Raw genomic sequence first — 25,180 nt, 5'->3', positions numbered from 1 at the left:
ATATTGAAATCGAATGTTGAATGTTGAAATCGAATGTTGAATGTTGAAATCGAATGTTGAATGTTGAAAATGGATACGAGAAAAAAAAAAAAAAAAAAAAAAAAATTGAATGTTGAATGTTGAATGTTGAAAACGAATGTTGAATGTTGAAATCGAATGTTGAATGTTGAAAATGGATATGAGAAAAAAAAAAAAAAAAAAAAAAAAAAAAATTTGAATGTTGAATGTTGAATGTTGAAAACGAATGTTGAATGTTGAAATCGAATGTTGAATGTTGAAAATGGTTATGAGAAAAAAAAAAAAAAAAAAAATTTGAATGTTGAATGTTGAATATTGAAATCGAATGTTGAATGTTGAAATCGAATGTTGAATGTTGAAATCGAATGTTGAATGTTGAAAATGGATACGAGAAAAAAAAAAAAAAAAAAAAAAAAATTTGATAAGATCAGTGAATATTGTTTTTATTGGTATAAATATTGATTTAATTATCAGTAGATTAAAAGCTAACTAAATATTACTAGTAATATGTTATATACATAAACATATTCATGGATCTACAATCTATCGACACAGTAACTTGGCATTGCACAAGGTCATGTTTTTCTGGCTGTTTATGACGTCTTTACACTAAATCCATTGAATGTTGGATGTGTATGGATTGATTGTTTAGTCTTAGATGCATGATTTTTTATTAGTTGTTAGTGGCTTTGAACTAGCTGTCAGCTAACTATGAGTACTCTCAGATTTGCTCATTGTGTCTTTTGGGGTCGGGATGTATAAGTACCCGGCCACGTCCACTTGTAATTTTTGTCCCATCTGATGAGTTAAGCCTTTTTCAACTGACTTTTATAGTTCGTTCTTATGTTGAACTATTATACCACTGTCCCAGGTTAGGGGAGGGTTGGGATCCCGCCAACATGTTTAACCCCGCCACATTATTTATGTATGTGCCTGTCCCAAGTCAGGAGCCTGTAATTCAGTAGTAGTCGTTTGTTTATATGTTACATATTTGTTTTTTGTTCATTTTTTTTTTATAAACTAGGCTGTTAGTTTTCTCGTTTAAATTGTTTTACATTGTCTTATTGGGGCCTTTTATAGCTGACTATTTCGTATGGGTATTGCTCATTGTTGAAGGCCGTACGGCGACCTATAGTTGTTAATGTTTGTGTCATTTTGGTCTCTTGTGGATAGTTGTCTCATTGGCAATCATACCACATCTTCTTTTTTATATCATATTTAGGACTATCAACATAATATCAATGATTAGTAAAGAAGGCGAGACATTTCATCGTGCACACTTTTGTTCATACATTTGAGAGGTTTAGCCCTATAACACAGGTTCAATCCACAAATTTTCTACATTTGAAAATGCCTGTACCAAACCAGGAATATTTCTGTTGATGTGTTTAATGATTCAACTTTAATCATTTGATTTTGCCATTTGTCTAGAGACTTTCCGTTTTTAATTTTCCTTGAAATTCAGTATTTTTGTTATTTTACTTTGTATCTAAGTAAAGAATTTGAGTCCCTTTCAACAAATATGATATGATGTGTACACCAAACTACTGTTAGTTAAGAAATTATTGCAAGGTTTTTATTTGTACGAAAATCCGACAGAGTTGTAAACGCAATAATTTTCAATTCGCATTTTAAAACATTTTATGTGAATCCAACATGATTTTTCTCTAAATCGTAAAAGTTAAAGTCACATTTTAGTCAAAAATGACAAAATTGCAATTATAAATGCACGCAATATTTCGTAATTTACATTAGCAAATGGGAAGTCCATTTTAATAGATAGCCATTTTCTTAAATTAGAAAGTGAAAGAAATGAATATTTAATTAAAACCATAAAAGTGAAAGGATTCATCAGAAGTATATATATCTGTAACAATATTCAAAGCTTAATTTTAGAGTGGTATATCATATTTGTGTCTTATATTCTTTGAAAGAAAGTAAACTGATAAGCTATGCCATTTATTCAAATATTTATTTACTGTCATATAAATTCTGAAGAGTAAGTTTAAGACAAATTATATAAACATAAACAAAACCCATTGTATAAAATAATATATTCAATAGATTTGATTGTTTATCGATGAAATAGCACAAATTAAAATATCGCACATCAAAACAAAAAACAAATTAAGTACCCATGAATAATTAGATATCAAAATAGTTTGTATAATTGTCCTTATGGATGTAAACATCAGTCATAAAACAAAAGTTATAAGTCTTCTTGAATAGAATAATGCTTTGATGTTTGTGGTTACTACAAATTGCTAAAGTGCTTCTCTCTATTAAAGTTCTTGTATAGAACCAGATGGTTTCATTTCCTCCAATACTGAAAAACAAAATTAAAATTGCTATGAAATGAATTAACTATGTTTATCTGGTGCTTTCAAAATCTTTGTTTTGCCCGCATTCAGCATTTAAGACATTTTTGTGATCAAGTTCACAAGTTCACATACTCATCCCCATAAGCTCCTGATATCAAAGGTATGTTCTATAGTTAATTGCAGTCGATATCTAGCATACATATGTTTATATACATTTTTGGTAGGATTTTTTATACAGCCATATTGTCTAGTGAAAATATTTGAGTAACAACCCCTGCATACATTTGTTATTTACATTTTTTTATAGGATATTTTACAGTTATATTGTCTAGTGAATACATTTTAGTAACTAAGGCCTCAATAAAAATAGACCTTTTCCTTCGTCATAGGTGACCAAATATAGACAACAGTAATATACCGCTGTTCGAAATTTATAAATTGATAGAGAAAAAACACATCGGGGTTACAAACTAAAAGTAAGGTAAAGCAGCAATTACAAGAAGAAAACCAGTCAAGAATGTTCAGTATTGAGATATGACGGATTAAGTCTGAATCTTGATACAGCTTTCCAGCACAAATCTGTGATGATCCTATAGTAGTTACTACTCATTTAAATTATCCATTACTTTGATTATTTCATGAAATAACGTTCTTAACTTTAAGGCATATCGGACATAATCATGACTAATTTTTGAATAAAAATGGAGTAAACCCTTAACTTAATGAATCAACAAATAGAATTTGTCATTATTCTGAATATTAGAGTTTGATTGAATTAAAATTGAATGTTAACTTATACTAAGAATTTTCACTTTTGATATTTACTATTTTAAAAAAGTTTGTTCTATTTAATCAAAAATAAGATCTACAAATCAACTTTTTACAGTTACTGAGCACACAGCCTATTTTGTATGATGTTCAAATTATATTCCATACATAAACAATGTGCTATTTGTGCATAATAAATTAATCTGAAATAAATACTGAAGGATTGTGCAAGCAGGCTATGATTTATTTGTCTTTCTTGTTTCATCGTTAAAATTTTATACCTGAGCCATTTTATGTAGATTTTCAAACACAGCAGCCATCATAGCAGTGACACTGATTTCAATCAGGTTCTGCATGTAGTGTACAGCTTCTTCATCATTCAAATGGAGGACAAATTTATCTTGTACCTGAGATATATCAACATAAAGTAATCAATATTAAATCTTTTGCAACAAACTTTCAAGAAAACGAGGGGAACATTTTCTAGAAAAAATATAACATGAAAATAAAATAAACGTAAGTATAAACAAAACATCATGACACTTATAGCAGTTTTACTTTTGTTTTAATGCAACAGAATCGGGCTGTTCATTATTGTCTGACCTCAAAGTTTTCTGGTTCATACTTCTTATATCCTGTTGCTTCTTTTTATGCTCAACCTACAATAGTAGAGGGGCATTATGTTTTCTGTTCTGTGTTCATCTGTTTATCTGTTCGTCTGTCCGTCTGTTTGTTTGTTTGTCTGTCCAGTTTCAGGTTAAAAATTTTGGTCAATGTAGTTTTTGATGAAGTTGAAGTCCAATCAAACTGAAACTTAGTATATGTGTTCCTTATGATATGATCTTTCTAATTATAATGTCAAATTACAGTTCTGACCCCAATTTCACGGTGCACTGAAAATAGTGATAGTGCAAGCATTCGTGTACTGAGGACACATTCTTGTTTAAATTAATTTTTATAATATTAAACTAAATTTTCATTTATATGTTTCTAGGGATTGTGTCTTTCTCCTCTTTTTTATATAGTATTCTAATGACCTATCCCATATGAAAAAAATGATTTGTTGTGGAATGACGGAATTTCGGAATTTCAGACAAGGGTAAAACTATATGACACCTACCAATTCATTTCAGGGCCATAAAAAATAAGACATGTTTAGATTTCAAACACTGAATATTCAAGTAAAGAAATATCATTCTATCTGGAGGCAGCCACAGAATTTCTACAAATTAATTACTCAATGGTTCAGACATATATTTTTAAACATTAAGGCATTACCTTTTTCACAGTTTTGTCAGGCTCTAGTGCAATATCAGGAATGCTGGCATCTACAACCAGGGCAAACAAGTTCAATATCAGATTTGCAGACCTGTAAATATATAGCAAAAATACATCACCATACACTTTTTGTCTCTTTAATGTTTGCAATGTATAAACATGAAAATACTTCCTGTCTTTCTTCAATCATAACTATGGTAACCCAAAATCACAAAGTCTTTTCTTCATTAAATTCTGGTGCAGTTAAAAAGGCAAAATATACATTTACCTTCTCAGAGCAAGAAATGAAGTGTAGCAGTGTTTCTTGAAGTCATGGAAATGATCAGAGTTGGTTCCTCCCATGGCATCTACCATTTCTCTGCTGAGTCTCATTGGTGGGGGAAGAACCTTTGGATCACGTCCAAGTATATAACCAAAATCTACATGGAATAATTTTCCTAAAAAAAAAACCAACATGTCTGATTATATCCAAACATCTATACAGAATTTTTTTCTTGGAAATAAAAGAAATGATCAAATATAATATTGGATTCATTTCTGACTTTTTTTGTTTCATTACCGTATCTTTTCAAAAACTGAGATACTTTGAAGCATTTCCCTGTAACAATCAATTCAAACAGATTATGCTAAGAGCTATCTAAAAAAGAGTACTAAAAAGTGATATTACAAAAATACTGAACTCAGAGGTAAATCTAATTGAAAAGTCCATAATCATATGGCAAAATGTATTTTTCCACATTTAAAAACTCTAGGATCTACTTGTTCAAAATAGTAAGCCTGTTAAGTCCTGTTTTTGGACCAAAAATATATAGTATTTCTTTTACTTTGAACTATTTACTCGAAAGTAGAATATTTTTTACATAAATATGGGGTTGGTTTTTTTTACATTACAATGCACATACATCAGGTACTGGCATCATTAATTGACTGATTTTGACTAAAATGTATCTTGTATTTTGTTGATAATACATAACATATGATAAGGTTGAAAATGAACACAAATGCAGCCAGATACACTAGAGACAAAATCAATCTGAAAAGTGACGTTTTATGACCTATTTGATCTTTTTTTCTTATCTAAGCTTGGATTTTAGTGTCTCTGATAAACAAAATCAGTTCAAATCTTCTGCATTGACTAATTGAATCAACTGATATAGTCATTCAAGGGTTTTAAAGATGTTAAAAACAACTTGCAGATCATTTATTTCGAGTTCTAGACCTAAATTAGCACTAACTTTTAAATCTTTCTGATTTGTAATGATTTTTGGTCTTTTTCAATAATAAATGTCAAATATCTCAATAAGACAGCAACCCAGCAACACAATTAAGACGAGAAGATTTCTGGACATATATAAATGATCTTCATCAAAAACAATTGTGGTGAAACATTGATATCCAACTATGAAGTATTGTTCTCAAATCCCTATATATCCAATGTTTTCTTTTCATCCTATTTTGTAATCATAAGAAGTTGTGTTTACTAACCATTTTTTGTCAGAAGTAAATTATCTAAATGTCTGTCACCAACACCTAGTAAATAAGTCACCACACAGTAGCCAGCTGTAATAAAGAATTAGATTACCAATTATATATAACAACACATTTTAACCTAGATAACATCTACTCTTAAGGAGTAAACATAGCTCACATTATAGTTTAGTGCAACTACAAAGTTCACCAATCATCTTCTTTTCCAATACTAAATGTTTGCTATCATGAACACATTGCTATTCTCTAAACCTGATCCTAGTTGAGAAAGAAAAAAAATCTGTTCTTCTCTTACATTTACAGATGTACTATGTGATTTCCAACAAAGATTTTATATTTTGTGGGTTTTGTGGGGACATGTGTACCATGAAATAACATTTTCTATATGCCTTGTATGCAGAGATTGTCAAAACCACAAAATCAAATACCGACAAACTGCATTTTTTGTTAATGATAAGAAAATAATTGAATCCAAAGAAGTAGTGGGAAGTATATTATTTTGTGCGTCTTGTACTTAGTTAATACAAGTGTGTATGAACGTTTTGGTAATATTAACCTTATAGCTGTCTAAAATGCTAGTTCTCAGGTCAACCAGATTAACCAAGAGTTGGGAACCAAATAATTAATAGGTTAAAATACAAATTCGACTGACAAACTTATAGATTGAGGGTTCTCGGTGGCCAAGTGATTTAAGTAGTTCTACTACTGTAATTACTGGGCGGATGCACTCGCTCCCATCTATAAATTGACTAGGATTGTCAGTTTTCCTATCAAAGACTGTGGTTTTCTGCAGCACTTAGACTTCCTCCACCAATAAAAACCTAGCCACTACAAAATAGCCCAAAAGTGGCACTTAAAAGTGGCGTTAAAACACCAAAAACAAAAAAAAATCAAATAAGAGTGTTTACAGTCAATAATTAAACCCTACCACAACTTTTGATATAGTTGTCAATAACCTCTGGTGAGATACCATAGGCTGCTCCTTCCATTGGAGCATGTTTCTTTAGAAAGTTATGTATAGTTCCATCTGTTGCTAATAGTTCTGCTAAAGGTAGGCACTCTTCAATCATCTGAAGAAAACCTGTTTAAGAAAAGTATATAAATGTAAAGAGTCTTCTATTTCTTAAATTTGGAAAACAAATCAAATTGAAAATATATTCATTCTTAAGAAGCTAAGTTGAATTTTTTTCATATGCAATCAGTTCATTTTTTAATATATCTGAGTTATAATAAATGACCACAGATATTTTCTTATTGTCATTGACAAAATCACATCTTTCTTACAGGTATCATTTTATGAATTGATGTTTCCCTTATTACAAACAAATCCTTCCGAAGCTCACAAATCCCCTCCATTTCTTCCCTACTGGTGGTATGTGTCTGTTACTCTTTGAATATTGCAGAAAATCTTTATTTGATAACTCCTTCATGAAAATGTAATTATAGCATGCCTCACTCTTTTTCAAATGGAATACATTGTTTTACCTGTTTAACCCAATGATGTGTTAACAGTAACAATGTGTTATCTTTCTTGTTAAAAGAAAGACACATCACCAGAGTAATTGTTGCTCCTTGGTCATTATTTTACAGCTTTCAATAACTTTTAAATAAATTTAATTGATACAAGATTAAACAATAAACTCATGATTTTAAGTCAGATGCACATATTTTCAAAAGACTCATCAGTGACACTCCAATGAAAAAAAGAGAAAAAGGACAAATGAAGTACGAAGTAGAAGAGCATTGAGGACCAAAATTCCTAAAAGTTATGAAAATGCAGCTAAGGTAATATATTCCTGAGGTAGAAAAGCCTTAAAAAATTGACCATATCAATGATATTAATTCATGCTAGCACAGAAGTGCCAACTACTGGAATGGTGATACCCTATAGGGGATTTAAAACTCCACCAGCAGTGGCATCGACCCAGTGGTTGTAAAAATACTCATCATACATGATACCAGGATCAAATTTGGTATTAACGCCAGACATGTGTTTCTCTACAAAAGACTTAGTGACGCTCGAATCAAAAAAAGTTGCTGAGGCCAAATAAGTGTATTACCCCAAAAAGGTCTGAAATGATTAGATCGCATAATTTAAGACTAATCACTAGGAAATATTTACAGGGTAATTGCAGTTACTTAAAGTGAAAGAAAATGTGAAAATCCTCTGAAACAACTCTTTAATAGCAGATGCACAACTTCAACATATGTGTAAACCTCCTGTGAAGAATACATGAAAATCCTCTTAAACAACTCTTTATTAGCAGATGCAAAACTTCAGCATATTTGCAATTCTCCTGTGACGAATATATGAAAATCCTACAAAACAACTCTTTGATAGCAGATACAAAACTTCAACCTGTGAAGAATATGTGAAAATCCTCCAAAACAACTCTTTGATAGCAGATGCACAACTTCAACATATGTGCAATCCCCCTGTGAAGAATATATGAAAATCCTCCAAAACAACTTTTTGATAGCAGATGCACAACTTCAACATATGTGCAATCCCCCTGTGAAGAATATATGAAAATCCTCAAAAACAACTCTTTATTAAGGTAGATTGATGGTATACCGCCATCTTGGATTGTACAATCACAGTACAAAATCGGTCAAGTTATTTGCCTAAATCTGCCAATTTAGAGACAGAATTGGTATTCAATAGTTAGACTGTTTTTCTATTTGAAGAAAACCTGTTTATTAATGAATTCATTCAAAATATTTTATCAAATATCATTTTTTGGGGGTTTTAAACTATTTTTTTCAAATAAGCCATTTAAGGGGAGATAACTCTTTTAGTACAAAATTTATACTGGGCTAATAGGTGATTTTTTTATTTTTACTTGTAGCAAGAAAACAAGTTCGGTGACACCATGTTTTCTTTTTATTTTCTTCAAACATATTATGAAACCTTTCTTCTCACAATTTATTTCAAAATTCTATCTCATAGAATTTTTTTTATGCACACTAATGTGTTTTTTCATGAACAAACTCACCAAATTTTTGCAATTTTCAACGACTCATTGCTTGAAAAATAGCACGGTGACCCATACTTTTTATTAAATTTTTGAAAAGAGCATAGTAAAATCTTCATTTTGGCAAATTATAAAAAAAATCTGTCTCAAAAAATATATACTGGTGATCTACCTTAATAGCAGATGAACAACTTCAAAATATATGCAAACCTCCTGTGAAGAATAAAAGATCTGGGATAAAAACTGTAGGATTTGACTATACAAATTAGGTAGCATTTTTTCGTGTCCACTAGTTATTCTGTCTGCATAACCAACCACCCAAAATCATCATACTTTAAGCCAGATTTAAATAAGAATGCACCTTATAACATGCATAGAATATCCTCGCTAGAAAATTAATATATCAGTAAATGGGATGAAAATGTTCGTTTTTATTCGATTTGTTGTAAAATTGCAAATATTGGCAAACAGTAAGGAGTTTTCCCACAGATAAAAAAATAGTTGCAAGTTACAAGTTAATATCTATAACTTTATTCAATGTCATTTTGTTCTGAACAAAGGAACTTGGGAAACAAGGGTCGAAATTTAAATCAATCAATCAATCAACAAATTTAAAATGAATAACAATATCCAGGTGTTGAACAGACAAACAAGACCACACACTTTCAATGTCAATGCAAGCTGCTGGCCAAATATAAGGAAGCTCTAGTTAGTCGGAAGGAAATACAGGGAGATTTCACTAAAACAAATTCATTTAAAGTGGAGTATAACTATGTAATTCACTTACCATGTTTGCTACTTGTAGCTAATACTTTATATGGTGTTAGTTTAAGGTCTAAATTTTCTGTCTGAAGTAACTGAAAATAAATACAATCAGTTAAGTCTGAATATAATTTACAATGGGGACAACAAATTACAGCAACCTGTAAAACAACAGTTACAGTAAGTTGTTAATTTACTGTGACTACATTAGGACAGACCAAAGATTTGTATACTTTACAAATATGTGGACAGACATACATAGATAAACCAGTAGACTCTATCTTTTCTGATAAGATTAGGATAATTAACTATTTGAATGATCTGTCCTTATCATGTTCATAGCTTAAAATATTCCACACATATTCAGTCAAATAAAATGAAAGGAGCAATGAAATGAAGATGAAAAAATATATATATTCAAAGTCTTCAAATATTTTAAAAAGTTAAGCATACAAGCAGACAATAAACTTCCCTCAATCAAAGCAGCAACATATCACGGCTACAAAAATATTTTATGATATAAAAGAAAACCTGACAAAAGAAATATTCTGCCTTTTTAATAGGTTTAACCTTGTTATGCATAAAAAGAGTCTGAAATGTATGAATACAATTAAATAAACATTGCATTTCTCATATCTCATAAAGGGCCATTTTTTTAAATTGATTTTTATTTTTAGAAAAAGAAAATTTAAGAGCAATCCAACAAATTGATTTGTAGTAGGTAAAGATTTTGAGTTATTTCCCTTTTAATGATGTCATCTGGTATGTTAAATATAGCAAAGGGGAATTCCAATTATAATAGACAGCCATTTTCCTCAATTTGGAAGTAAAAGAAAAGATTGTTTAAAAAAATAATGTAAAAGGTAAATCAGAAAATGGATATTTACAAAATCAAGACTTCTATATAAATATTATACATAAATGTACACAATTAACTATTCATTAAAATGTATAATATGAATCATGTATGATAAATTTAAAAGTGAAAGTTAGAATATTAACACTGAAATATAATCAATTTTACTTTTATTATTGATCTGCCAATGAAACCTCAAAACAAGAGGCTCAATTGAACTTTATCTCACATTTGACATATACAGTTATATGACATTCAATAACAGTACGTAGCATATATTGACTTAAAGGAAATTCCTATTACTTAATTCTATTATTAGTTCTTTTTAAGATTAAATAAGTTGAAGCATTTACATAATTATACAATCAAAGACGAATTATTTGCTACTTCATCATCAATACATACAGAAGAAACATCTATATATTATTTTGATTTAAAGTTTAAACATAAATATATGGAGAAAAAAATTCCAAATAATTGATGTTATGTCAAACATAATTTAGATGATTTAATATAAAAAAAAAAGAAGATGTGGTATGATTGCCAAGAGATCATAATGACGCAGAAATTAACAACTGTAGGTCACCGTACAGCTTCAACAATGAACATAAAGCCCATACAGCATAGTCAGCTTTAAAAGTCCCCATAATGACAATGTAAAACAAAGCAAACGAGAAAACTAACTACCTTATTCATATATTCATCTAAAGAGCCTGTGTCGCTCACCTTGGTCTATGTGAATATTAAACTAAGGACAGATGATTCATGACAAAATTGTGTTTTGGTGATGGTGATGTGTTTGTACATCTTACTTTACTGAACATCCTTGCTGCTAACAATTATCTCTATCTATAATGAACTTGGCCCAGTAGTTTCAGTGGAAAATGTTAGTAAAATTTACAAATTTTATGAAAATTGTTAAAAGTTGACTATAAAGGACAATAACTCCTTAGGGGGTCAATTGACCATTTTGGTCATGTTGACTTATTTTAAGGTATCACTTTGCTGTACATTATCGCTGTTTACAGTTTATCTCTATCTATAATAATATCCAAAATAATAACCAAAAACGGCAAAATTTCCATAAAATTACCAATTCAGGGGCAGCAATCCAACAACGGGTTGTCCAATTCATCTGAAAATTTCAGGGCAGATAGATCTTGACCTGATAAACAATTTTAATCCTGTCAGATTTGCTCTAAATACTTTGGTGTTTAAGTTATAAGCCAAAAACTGCATTTTACCCCTATGTTCTATTTTAAGCCATGGCGGCCATCTTGGATGGTTGGCCAGGTCACCAGACACATTTTTTAAACTAGACACCCCAATGATGATTGTGGCTAAGTTTGGTTTAATTTGGCCCAATAGTTTCAGAGAAGATTTTTGTAAAAGCTAACGACGGACGACGAGGGATGACTGACGACAGACGCCAAGTGATGAGAAAAGCTCACTTGGCCCTTTGGGCCAGGTGAGCTAATTATGAAAGAAAAACAAATATTTAACCCATAAACAAATACCAACCACAAATAACAGGCTGCTGACTTGGGACAGGCACATACATATACATAATGTGGCTGGGTAAGACTTTCAATTTCAGAGAGTGGATTACAAAATGTGCGTCTGGCATATATATAAAATTTAGTCCTAGTATCTATGATAAGTTTATTTACAACCACTGGGTCCATGCCACTGCTGGTGGAGATTTATTTCCCCGAGGGGATCATAAGCCCAGTATTCATCACTTTTTGTGCTGACATGAATTATCATTGATATTGTTATTTATAAATTAAACGGTTTACAAAATTTTGATTTTTTTGAAATACTCAGGCTATTTTACCTCGGCATAGATTGCCTTAGCTGTATTGGGAAACACTTTTAGGAATTTTGGATCTCAATGCTCTTTAACTTTGTACTTTATTTGGCTTTTTTTAAAACTTTTTTGGATTCGAGCATCACTGATAAGTCTTTGTGGGACGAAACACGCGTCTGTCTTATATCTAAAACTTAGTCTTGGTATCTATGATGAGATTATTTACACTTTTATGAAATACTAATGGGTGTCAAGGTCATTTTAGACTGAACCTTTGTCCCTATACATAATGCATCAACAGACAAAACTAGTGGGTAAAACCACTCGGACTTACCAAGAAGGGCTGACACAGTCCGGTAACATTTGTAGTTGTTATAACAGGACTTTAACAGACAGTTTGACCAAAATCATTCATGCATATCAAATATATTTTTGTTGAGTTTTGTTTACAGAAATATTGTATTGAAATAATATATATTTCAGAACTATGGACAGAGAAGACCGAAGAGGTTTCTTTGTTATAGGGTCGGCTATACTTGAAGTTGTCACTCCAGTATTTAGACATAAGCTGGAGAATAATTACACTAACCATGGAGTAACATGCTTTAAAGATTATTTAAACAGTCAGCCAGTGGTTCATACTTTGTTCCATTTAAGACACAGATACATGAAGTGTTGTAAAGACAATGGTAATTGTAGAAGCAATCCAACCCTTCCAATCAACTACTGTCAATGGGACCTGCTGTATACAGAAAACCCAGGACCAGGTCAACATTACTGTTACTGTAAATATACAGCTAAATCTGTCCAACTGGAGGATCTCGACATCACCCTGGCAGGCCTAATTCTTCTTAACTGCTGCACCCTAGGGCCAGCTGAACAAATAGCAATCAAAATGCTCAGGCAGTACAAGAATGACTACTTAAGCCACAACACAAAATGTGGCATAACAAAACATGAATATGATGCATTGTGGCCACATCTTACAAACTATGTCTTACAACTTGATTCAAGCAAACAAGATGATCTGGTCAGAATAAAGAATAGACCAATGGATGAACAACTTTGCACCAAATACTTCATTGACCTTTTGGATGTTCACAAGCAGCTAGATCAGGTACTACAGTGTTTTTAAGAAATAAAGGAAACTAGAAAATTATCTTGTTATATCACTTATAATTCTAATATCATTTGCATATTCAGACTTCCAGAAGTTGTCCTTGATGGTATTTTTTTTTCGATAGTTGACTTTGACCCAACTTCTTTTTGTAACCAATGTAAACAAGATGGCGGCAATAATGATACAAAGGTGTAAGTGATAATCAAGATTTCTAATCAATAATGAATTTTTGGTATTACATCTATGGATAGACTTACAAAAAACTTTTACTTTATGAGATTTCAACTTGTGAGTTCAACATATTAATGTGCATCTGTGTAAATAAGACTCCAACAAATATGGACTTTAAAAAGAGATCAAAAACATTTTGATAAAACATCTGAACAGCTACATAACCTTGTAAACTTTAATAAGTTAATGGTTGAGTAACCATAAATGGGGAGTTGAATCATTACTCACTAAAAAGTCTTATAAAACCTTCTCTAATTAGATTGCGCTAACAGTTCAAGAGCTGAATTCTACATTTCAAACCTTAAGCACAACAGTCCATGGTCTTAATACGTCATTACAAGGAATAGGATGGAATATGCATGGATCATTCCAGGGAGTAAACACAACCTTACAAGGAATACAGACAACAATGAATGTAAGTTATAACGTTAAAAATTACAAAATGGCTTTACTATCAGCTAAGATCAACTTACAACTAAAATAGTTACATTTGTAATTGTTTTACAACTTCAAAGAAATACTGTAAACCAATCATTAACTTGGGTACTTTATTTCGCTTTTAGCCTTTTCTAGCACAATTCACATCAATTTAATTTTGAGATTTTTTTATGTTCTTGGCGTAATCAGACAAGGCAAGATCTAAGTTTGAAATTTTAGCAAAGATTTATATTCTTGTCATTTTTCTTCTCATGAAAGTTGCGAAAAGACATTGCTTGTGAAAATTAGTTTGTTTACACTATATATTAAAGACCCTAATCATTTGCAAAATGGCAGGATTGAACATAATGCTTCAATTGATTATTGGACTCGGCACAGCCTCACTTTCTACCTGTTTCTAAGCCTTGTACAAATAACATTGATATTTCGAGACAATTTATGTTTATTTTACATGTCTAACATGAATATTAAGTATGTCAACTTCTGTGCAGCTGCTGCCTCATGTTTGTGACAAATATGCATATAATATTACTTTATAATATTAGTATAAAAATCACATGTATAAGAAATAAATACCGTAGTTAAATTGCCTCTAATTTCAATGCAACTTTTAGACTTATAAATTTGTTATATTTTCAGAAACTACTCTACTATGCTGAAAAAGGTGTAACTTGTACATGTCAAAGAGAAAATCCTGATATCCAAAGTAAGTCACATACATTATTTTCGATGTTTATATAATAATGATCAAATACTAATATGTTTAATAAAAAAATATCCAAAATGTAGAAAGTCTACCTTTCTTTTTAGAACTCAGTGATTAAAAAGTAACTAGCACAATTTGTAAATCAGTGATTAAAATATCAATATTAATTCATTTAATGTTTAATTTCCAATAGAGAATATTCAAATTTGTTTTTAAATTACAAATATTGTAAAATACTATATTTACATCCTAGCTAATTTCTCTTCCTACTTTATTTTTTTAAAACATTTTCATTTATTTTCTGATTTTAGGACAAGAAAGAAAATCCTACATACTAGGACAAGATATCTTTTATCAGATTCATCAATTTACTACAGTATCTACATTTTGTACCAATGAAAAAAAAGCTGTGATAACAAATGATGGACATGTGGCCCTTATACAACTGGGGAATTGTTCAGTAGAGATTTATAATACAGAAGGTTCACATGTTGGTACAATAACACTACAGGATAGTCCATGGGATATAACTGTAGTCAATAACTCTACAGTAGCTGTCACTATACCTTTCAGTGGTAGTATAGACATATGGGACATAAACAATCAACAGAAAGTGAAATCAATACAATTATCAACAAGTTGCTCGGGCATCACAACTATAAACAACAAGTTAGTAGTAGGCTGTCGGAGAAGAATGATGATTATAGATCCTCAGACAGAGGAGGTGGAGAAGACCATTGATACTGGTGATCGTACTCCTATCAGACTGTGTTGTTCTGGTGAGGGTATATTTTACACAAATTACAACAGTTATTACCTGTACCATTACAGTCTCTCTAATAACAAGATTACCAAAGTAAAGTTACCATCAGTAGTCTTAAATATGACCACACTACAAGATGGCAGTATGTATGTGACATATTATGGTGGACCAGTACAACACGTGTCATCAGATGGAAAGAATTATACAAAAGTTACTACAAAGGGACTGTCATCATTAGGAAGTGTTTTGGAAATAAATTACAACCCTGTACAAAAAAAAATGGTCACTTCTGATGATAACTTAATAACAGTGTTTAATGAACGCTGATACTGGGATTAAAAAGTAAATAACAATATATCGATAGTTTCATCCAAATGAACTTTTTACTGCAAGGTATTAAAGTGAAAGTAAAAGATCTTGTGAGAAAATAAAAAAAAAACCTATACAATATTTATATTTTCTATACACTTTTTATATTCTATTTTGACCGGTATATAAATTGGAATACCACTCAGAAAGTTTAAATTATAATACTCTTTTTATATTTTATTTTAACTGGTATTAAAATTGGAATACCAGTCAGAAAGTTAAAATTATAATACACTTTTTCTCATCACTTGGCGTCCGGCGTCCGACGTCCGGCGTCCGGCGTCGTCCGGCGTTAGCTTTTACAAAAATCTTCTCCTCTGAAACTACTGGGCCAAATTTAACCAAACTTGACTACACTTATCCTTGGGGTATCTAGTTTAAAAATATGTCGGACAACCGATTGTTGGGTTGCTGCCCCTAAATATGCCGTTTTTTGGCTATTATCTCGAATATTATTATAGATAGAGATAAACTGTAAACAGCAATAATGTTCAGCAGAGTCAGATCTACAAATAAGTTTTATATGACTAAAATGGTCAGTTGACCCCTTAAGGAGATATTTCTCTTTATAGTCATTTTTTACCAATTTTTCATAATTTTTTTTTATCTTTTACAAAAATCTTCTCCTCTGAAAATACTGGGCCAAATTAAACCAAACTTAGCCACAATCATCATTAAGGTATCTAGTGTGGCGTGACCCGGCCAACCAACCAAGATGGCTTCCATGGCTAAAAATAGAACAAAGGGGTAAAATGTAGATTTTGGCTTATAACTCAGAAACCAAAGCAATTAGTGCAAATCTGACATGGGTAAAATTGTAAATCAGGTAAAGATCTATCTGCCCTGAAATTTTCAGATGAATCAGACAACCCGTTGTTGGGTTGCTGCACCTGAATTGGTAATTTTAAGGAAATTTTGCTGTTTTTGGTTATTATCTTGAATATTTTTATAGATAGTGATAAACTGTAAACAGCAATAATGTTCAGCAAAGAAAGTTTACAAATAAGTCAACATGACCGAAATGGTCAGTTGACCCCTTTAGGAGTTATTGCCCTTTATAGTCAATTTTTAACCATTTTTCGTAAATCTTAGTAATCTTTTACAAAAATCTTCTCCTCTGAAACAACTGGGCCAAATTAAACCAAACTTGGCCACAGCCATCTGTGGTGTATCTTGTTTATAAAATGTGTGGCATGACCCGGCCAACTAACCAAGATGGCCGCCACGGCTAAAAGTAGAACATAGGGGTAAAATGCCATGTTTGGCTTATAACTAAAAAAACCAAAGCATTTAGAGCAAATCTGACAGAATTAAATTGTTAATCAGGTCAAGATCCATCTACCCTAAAATTTGTGGATGCATCAGACAACCCGTTGTTGGATTGCTGCCCCTGAATTGGTAATTTTAAGGAAATTTTGCTGTTTTTGGTTATCATCTTGAATATTATTATAGATAGAGATAAACTGTAAACAGCAAAAATGTTCAGCACAGTACGATTCACAAATAAGTCAAATGACCGAAATGGTCAGTTGACCCCTTAAGGAGTTATTGCCCTTTATAGTCAATTTTTAACCATTTTTTCGTTAATCTTAGTAATCATTTACAAAAATCTTCTCCTCTGAAACTACTAGGTCAAATTAATCCAAACTTGACCACAATCATCTTTGGGGTATCTAGTTTGAAAAATGTGTCCGATGACCCGGCCATCCAACCAAGATGGCCGCCACGGCTAAAAGTAGAACATAGGGGGTAAAATGCAGTTTGTGGCTTATAACTCATTTTACCCCTATGTTCAAAAACCAAAGCATTGAAAGCAAATATAACAGGGGTAAAAATTGTTCATCAGGTCAAGATCTATCTGCCCTGAAATGTTCAGATGGATCAGACAACCCGTTGTTAGGTTGCTGCCCCTGAATTGGCAATAATGTACAACAAAGTAAGACCTTAAAATAAGTCAATATGACTCAATTGGTCAATTGACCCCCTAAGGAGTTATTGTCCTTTATAGTCAATTTTTAACAATTTTCATAAAATTAGTAAATTTTTACTAACATTTTCCACTGAAACTACTGGGCCAAGTTCATTATAGATAGAGATAATTGTAAGCAGCAAGAATGTTCAGTAAAGTAAGATGTACAAACACATCACAATCACCAAAACACAATTTTGTCATGAATCCACCTGCGTCCTTTGTTTAATATTCACATAGACCAAGGTGAGCGACACAGGCTCTTTAGAGCCTCTAGTTATATTTTATTCTAACTGGTATATAAATTGGAATATCAGTCAGAAAGTTAAAATTATAATACACTTTTTATATCTTATTTTTACTGGTATATAAATTGGAATACCAGTCAGAAAGTTACAATTATAATACATTTTTTATATTTTGTTTTAACTGGTATATAAATTGGAATACCAGTCAGAAAGTTTAAATTATAATACATTTTTTATATTTTATTTTAACTGGTATATAAATTGGAATACCAGTCAGAAAGTTAAAATTATAATGACAAAGTCATTGATTTCTTGTTTAGTTTACTCATTATAGTTACATGTATAAGACCTTTCTAAATCACTATCTGTTTTACTATTATATAACATTAAGTCAGCACAATTTCCATACATAGATTTCATGAATTTGATCAATTTGCCCAAAATGTGCTTTTTTATATTCATGAAGTTTTCAAGTCAGCTGGATTTTTATCCTTATGTATGAAGACTGGTTTTTTTTACAAAATAAGAAAATTTTCCTGATTTTACAGGTTGATGCACCAAATGCACCATCTGTATAGCCCTTTATAAAATATATTGCAAATTGCTTTTATATGGCCGTCTTTTAATTCCAATATTTATATACTCTTGATTTTAACTAAAGTTATGGATACTTGTAGATAATATCAAGCTTAAATTGAGGGACTCGCGGGTCTAAATATATTTTTTTTTATTCAATATAAGATTTTGCTATATTTTTCAATAAATGAACTTTATCTTATACTTAATAAACAAGAGTGCACACACTGAAATGTCTCAGGTTCTTTACTAATCATTGATAGACCTTAATATAAAGCTTTATAACAACTGTCACAGTTAACATTAACCAAGAAAATTAACCCTTGACCAATGAACCATGAAAATAAGGTCAAATGAACCATGCCATGCAGACATATACAGCTAACAATTCTTCAATACAACAAATAAAGTTGACTTATTGCTTATAAATTAAAAAAAAAACAGACCAAAACACGAACACTTAACACTAAGCAATGGACCGTGAAATTGAGGTCAAGGTCAAATAAAACCTGTGTAACAGACATACAGATAATAAAATATTTCCATACACCAAATATAGTTGACCTAATGCATGAAGTATTAGAAAAATAGACCAAAACTCAAAAACATAACTTTGACCACTGAACCATGAAAATGAGGTCAAGGTAAGATGACACCTGTCAGCTAGACATGTACACCTTACAATCATTCCATACACCAAATATAGTGGACATATTGCATATAGTATAAGAAAAACAGACCAAAAACACAAGAACTTAACTATAACCTATGAACCATGAAAATGAGGTCAAGGTCAGATGACACCTACCAGTTGGACATGTACACCTTACAGTCCTTCCATACACCAAATATACTAGACTTATTGTTTATAGTATCTGAGATATGGACTTGACCACCAAAACTTAACCTTGTTCACTGATCCATGAAATGAGGTCGAGGTCAAGTGAAAACTGTCTGACGGGCATCAGGACCTTGCAAGGTACGCACATACAAAATATAGTTATCCAATTACTAATAATAAGAAAGAATTTAACATTACAAAAATTCTTAACATTTTTTTCAAGTAGTCAGTGAACCATGAAAATGAGGTCAGGGACATTGGACATGTGACCGACGGAAAGTTCGTAACATGAGGCATCTATAGACAAGGTATGAAGCATCCAGGTCTTCTACCTTCTAAAATATAAAGCTTTTAAGAAGTTAGCCGCCGGATCACTATCCCTATGTCGAGCTTTCTGCAACAAAAGTTGCAGGCTCGACAAAAAATCAAATACAAACAGGGGGTTACCTTTCATTTACGCTCACTATCTGCCATCGAAAGAAGCATACATTTTTGTTAATGTCCCTTTTTCCTGCTAAACAAATAAGAGAAATAAAGGTAATATCCAAATAAAAAAAGAACTAAATTATAGAAATTGCTAAAATTTTACCATTGTTTAGATTATGTACAGCTTATTCGAAAACGTCAATAACAAATATATGTTATCGATGAGTTAAAAAAGATATTTCAATTTTAATGCCCAAAAATGATATTTTTGCACTAAAGGGAAATAATTTGGAGCTTTTTCAATGATATCTTAATTTTAAAAGTCACCTGGGGCTAACACGAATTGATTTTTTTGGAAAGATTTTTGTACCTTATGATAAAGTAACAACTGCTTAAGGTAATGGATAAAATTTGTAATGAAAAATAAAAGTTTTATTTTTTTCTGAAAATTTTATACCTGTGAGCCTCCTTAAACATCAGTCATTGTTACAAGGTTCAACATAAAATTAATGTATTTAACTATTTAAATCCCTACAAAAGTTCAATTATCTAGGCATCACTGACCTTATCCATAAGAGTTATAATCTGTAGTATAAGTTGATCCTGACGTAAATCATCACCATGTTAAAACATCGTCACATATTCACTTCCTGTACTTGTTTTAAAAGTCAGTCTGCATGGCATCAAAGCATTCTGCTAAATATTGTTCATAGTTAGACAAAAAATTACACAATTTTCCCAATCTCAGTATATGTAACACCTATAATTCTGTATTCTGTTTGTCTTTTCATTTTTAACCATGGCGTTGTCAGTTTGTTTTAGATTTATGACTTTGACTGTCCCTTTGGAATCTTTCGTTCCTCTTTTATAAAATTAAAAAAAAAAATCAGATACAGTTCAAACCCATGTTGATTTTATTACAAGTATTTGCATACAAGCTGTTTTCCTTATGGGAATGATAATATGTAATAAAAAATATCAAAATGTCGGTTATTCTATCTTTTTGAGACACATCTACATTTTTATTTCAACAGATAAAAACAAGTGTATTTTTGTAGAAATATTATGCAAATCTTTTGTACATAAATATGTTCTTCATATGCACAACAGTTCTTTAGAAATGATTGATATTTAATCAAAGTTTCAGGACTTTGGGGGAAAAAAATATTTTGTGGTATAGTAGCAATGTCATTACCTTTCCTATAACTGTATCATATGCCCTTAATGGTAAGCCTTTCAACATTGTTACACATGAAATCTATTAATTTCAGTAATGATGGTCTGAGGGGAAAAGTAAATAAGACAGTAACTAAACAAATAAAAGCTAACAAATAATAAATATTGAGATCTTATCAATATACCGGGTATGTTGATTTCTCACCTTTAATAATATGGCCTTGTCATCATAGAAACCATTCACTTAAACATTAGGATCTAAGGGTAGAGGCAAATCAACAAAAATGGCAAAGTTTATTTTCTGTTACAATATCAAAAGCTAAATTTTAGAGTGATATATCATAGTTGTATCTAATATTTCTTTGACAGAAAATTCACAAAAAGTAATAATAAAAAAATTAATATGTGAAGACCTGTGAAAAGATCACAATTTCAGGATTTTACAAACAAGTTTATCCATGCCTTGCTCTAGAATTTAAACACCCTAACATCCCTCAGTGCAAAACTAAAAAAGCAAATTAAAAGTTTTATAATGTTACCTGACAATGTTTTTTAATAAAATATTCCACTGATAAAACAAGTATCTTTTTATTTCAATTCCCACTTTCTCTAGTGACATCCTTTACCATGTGGACTAATCTCTCTATAAACATTTGTTGTCTCGCCAGAGTAGCTCTCTTCAAACGGCATTGCTAGCTGTCAGTAACTGAATACTCTCAGATCTGTACTTAATGTCTTTTTTGGGTTTTTTTACGGGATGTACAAGTACCCAGCCACGTCCACAAATTTTTATTTATATCCATCTGATGCTTTAAGCTTTTTTCAACTGATTTGTGTACTTCATTCTTATGTTGTACTGTTACACCACTTTCCAGGTTGAGTGCAGGGCTAACATGTCTAAACCCACTACATTATGTATGTGCCTGTCCCAAGTCCGCCTACAATTCAGTGGTTATCGTGTGTTGCTGTTTTAGTACATATATATTTGTACATTAATTAGGCTGTTAATTTTTCTAAGTTTGATTTGTTTAACATTTATGACTTCAGGGCCTTTTATAGCTGTCTTATAGGATCTTGCTACTTGTCGAAGGCCATACATTGACCTATAACTGTTTATTTCTGTTACATTTGGTTTATTGTGAAAAAGAGTCTAATTGGCAATCATATTACATTTTTCTTGTATATATATATATGATCTGAAATGACAAATGTTCAACTATTCAAAGAGAGAACAAATTTACTGATTTATGAACAAAACAGAAAAACAAAAACAAATATATAAAATGTCAAATATTTTATATCTTAACTGATCAGCTATGATATCATTGACAATAACAATAATATTCTAAAGACATAATAGATTAATCCATGAAATAGCATGTAATATTAAAATATTGCACATTAAAACAAGAAACAAATGAAGTACCAATGAATCATTAGATATAAAAAATAGTTTGTATAATTGTCTTCATGGTTATACACATCAGTCATAGAACACAAATTACAAGTCCTTGTCAATAGAATAAACACTTCAATTTGTTTGATTTCTACAACTGCTCATTTTCTCCAATACTGAAAAATAAAATTACAGTTGTAATGAAATAAATTAACTATGATTTATCTTTGGTGTTTTAGCATGTCTTACATGAATAGCATATATGATTCATTTGCATTTAGCATTCAAGTCATTTTTGTGATAAGTTCACATATTCACCTGCTAATCCCAACAAGTACCAGATATCAAAAGTAATATAAGAACTCTAGTAAACTGCAGGCGATATCTACCATACATTTGTCTTTATACATTTGTGGTAGGATGCTTTATACAGTAATATTGTCTAGTGAAAATATATTTTAGTAACTAACGCCTAATTATGATGAACTGAAAGTAGTTACTACGTATATATACATATATATATGGATTAAAACTGACGTGGAAAGGTAACACATGCCCACCGAAAGCTTTACTTTTGTGAAGCCCAGGTGGTCCGGTGGTCTAGCCGGACGGCTGCAGTGCAGGCGATTTGGTGTCAGGATATCACAGTAGCATGGGTTTGAATCCCGGCGAGGGAAGAACCAAAAATTTGCGAAAGCAAATTTACAGATCTAACATTGTTGGGTTGATGTTTAGACGAGTTGTATATACATAAATATATTGTCACGGGTTTGGGTAGCGTGTACGTGACACATTTAACTCTACTAATAAAAAAGGATGTGGTTCATGCGATTGGGAAAATTACGTTAATCAAATCGAGAAATAATGTAATACATGTATACAATATATGATTTATTTGACTTCTAATGCTATTTTTATGACAGGATTTCAAACGTTACAATAAAGTTAATTTGTTCTTTAGTTGTCTTTTTCTTTACTTTGACTTCATGAGCTAATCGTTTTAAACGGGTTAGTCTGCCTTGTACCAAATATTCGAGCCTTGTACCAAATATTCGAGCCTTATATCAAATCAATATATCGAGATTAACCCCGTATATGAATAAATATATGTACGCAAATGTTCTCTTTTCGGAATTATGTCCGACTAGAACTCGCTTCAGTCACTTTAATGTTGAAGTATAAATTTATATTTTCGTCCTGAATAGCTTGTTTCTTCTTGAAATTTGTAATAAATTGTGAGAATCACCTCAGTAAAGTAATTTTAAAGCTTAAATAAGCTATACAATATATATGTTTTTATATTAAAATCATTAAATAAAATAAATTTTCTCTGTTCCTTTTCTTTTTGTGAATTTTGTAATTTTTCCCGTATGTCCTATCCTCTTTGATTGTCGAATCCCAGAACCTCGAATAAGCCAAACGCTCTTGTTTTTATATTACGATGCTATGTAGCTATAGCAATTGCTAAAATTTAGCTGTCCCCATGGTGTCCCCATAGTTACAGCTAAGAGTGGCGCGAAATTCGCCATCTCTTAGGTAACGACTAGAATCTCGTATTTTCATCCCAACACCGTGTTACTTCTTTTTACTACCAATATAATACAGCTTTCGTTAAATAAACCTCAAATAAACTTTATTTCATTGAAAACTATTACCAAATATAGAATCGGGATGAATTTACCCATATGGAGCCTCTGAAAGTTTCCTTCTATTTTCATCCAAGTACGCACATGCGCAAAGTTAACTTTCGAATACACATCCTCTATGGAATTTTGTACATCAGGAGTTTGTAAACATTGACCGATAAGACAACAATTTGAAACAAAAATGAAATGTTGGCATGCTTAAAAGTAAGACAAGAAGAAGTCCAACCGACGTATAACCTCTGAAACAGCTGCCATGTGCTTAAACGAAAGAAATCCTTTAAAACCTGAAAACCAGATGTCCCACTTCGTACACAAACTGTATCATGTAGGTTGACTCCTCCACATGTGCTTACATTTACCAATCTCATATACCAAATATTTATGTAAATGAAATATACCATTAACTGTAACATACGTTACGTTAGGTATAAGTAATGTGCAAAGTTAATAACTTGCACAACCTCTTGTAATAAAAGGGGGGGGTCAGTTTGTAGATCATTACAATATATACGAGTCTAAATTGAAAACTACGTTCAAACCTATGATTGCGTTGGATAAAAACCGCAATTTTTATACGTGTGCATGTCAAACAAATTTCGTTGTAGAAGGGTCTAAAAACAGCACAAACAAGAATGTGTCCATAGTACACAGATGCCCCACTTGCACTATCATTTTACATGTTCACTGGACCATGAAATTGGGGTCAATACTTTAATTTGGCATTGAAATTAGAAAGATCATATCATAGTTAACATGTGTACTAAGTTTCAAATTGATTGGACTTCAACTTCATCAAAAACTACCTCGACCAAAAACTTTAACCTGAAGCGGGACGAACGAACGGACAAACGAACGAACCGACGAACGGACGAACGGAGGCACAGACCAGAAAACATAATGCCCCTCTACTATGGTAGGTGGGGCATAACAACATTTTCCAAAAGACCAAAAAAGTGAAAAAGTATATTTAAACAAAACACATTTGACTAACAGGTCGAA

General features: G+C 31.3%; 2 protein-coding genes across 3 annotated transcripts in view; one reads left to right on the top strand and one right to left on the bottom strand.

The window, feature by feature from the left end:
• Positions 1 to 2,056: 2,056 nt before the first annotated feature.
• Positions 2,057 to 25,180, bottom strand: part of LOC134714782 (phosphatidylinositol 3-kinase catalytic subunit type 3-like) — an 80,872-nt gene continuing 57,748 nt past the window's right edge. Inside the window, exons 17-23 of one of the 2 annotated variants that reach the window (XM_063576341.1) lie at positions 9,636 to 9,705; positions 6,802 to 6,954; positions 5,871 to 5,945; positions 4,654 to 4,822; positions 4,386 to 4,476; positions 3,389 to 3,514; positions 2,057 to 2,344 (exon numbers count right to left, since the gene is read on the bottom strand). In XM_063576341.1, coding sequence (XP_063432411.1) covers positions 2,330 to 2,344; positions 3,389 to 3,514; positions 4,386 to 4,476; positions 4,654 to 4,822; positions 5,871 to 5,945; positions 6,802 to 6,954; positions 9,636 to 9,705 — 699 coding nt within the window. In that variant the 3' untranslated portion in view covers positions 2,057 to 2,329. The remainder of the gene's footprint in view (positions 2,345 to 3,388; positions 3,515 to 4,385; positions 4,477 to 4,653; positions 4,823 to 5,870; positions 5,946 to 6,801; positions 6,955 to 9,635; positions 9,706 to 25,180) is intronic. The other variant, XM_063576340.1, reaches the window with a different exon arrangement.
• LOC134714781 (uncharacterized) lies at positions 10,351 to 15,898 on the top strand. Its single transcript, XM_063576339.1, has 5 exons — positions 10,351 to 10,473; positions 12,760 to 13,393; positions 13,887 to 14,042; positions 14,705 to 14,771; positions 15,083 to 15,898. The coding sequence occupies exons 2-5, from the start codon at positions 12,764 to 12,766 to the stop codon at positions 15,859 to 15,861; spliced, it is 1,632 nt and encodes a 543-aa protein (XP_063432409.1). The 5' UTR covers positions 10,351 to 10,473; positions 12,760 to 12,763; the 3' UTR covers positions 15,862 to 15,898.

The sequence above is a fragment of the Mytilus trossulus genome, chromosome 4, assembly GCF_036588685.1.
Source record: "Mytilus trossulus isolate FHL-02 chromosome 4, PNRI_Mtr1.1.1.hap1, whole genome shotgun sequence".
Classification (NCBI taxonomy): domain Eukaryota; kingdom Metazoa; phylum Mollusca; class Bivalvia; order Mytilida; family Mytilidae; genus Mytilus; species Mytilus trossulus.
Note: the sequence above shows the minus strand (reverse complement) of the source record. Positions and strands in the feature narration are given on the sequence as shown.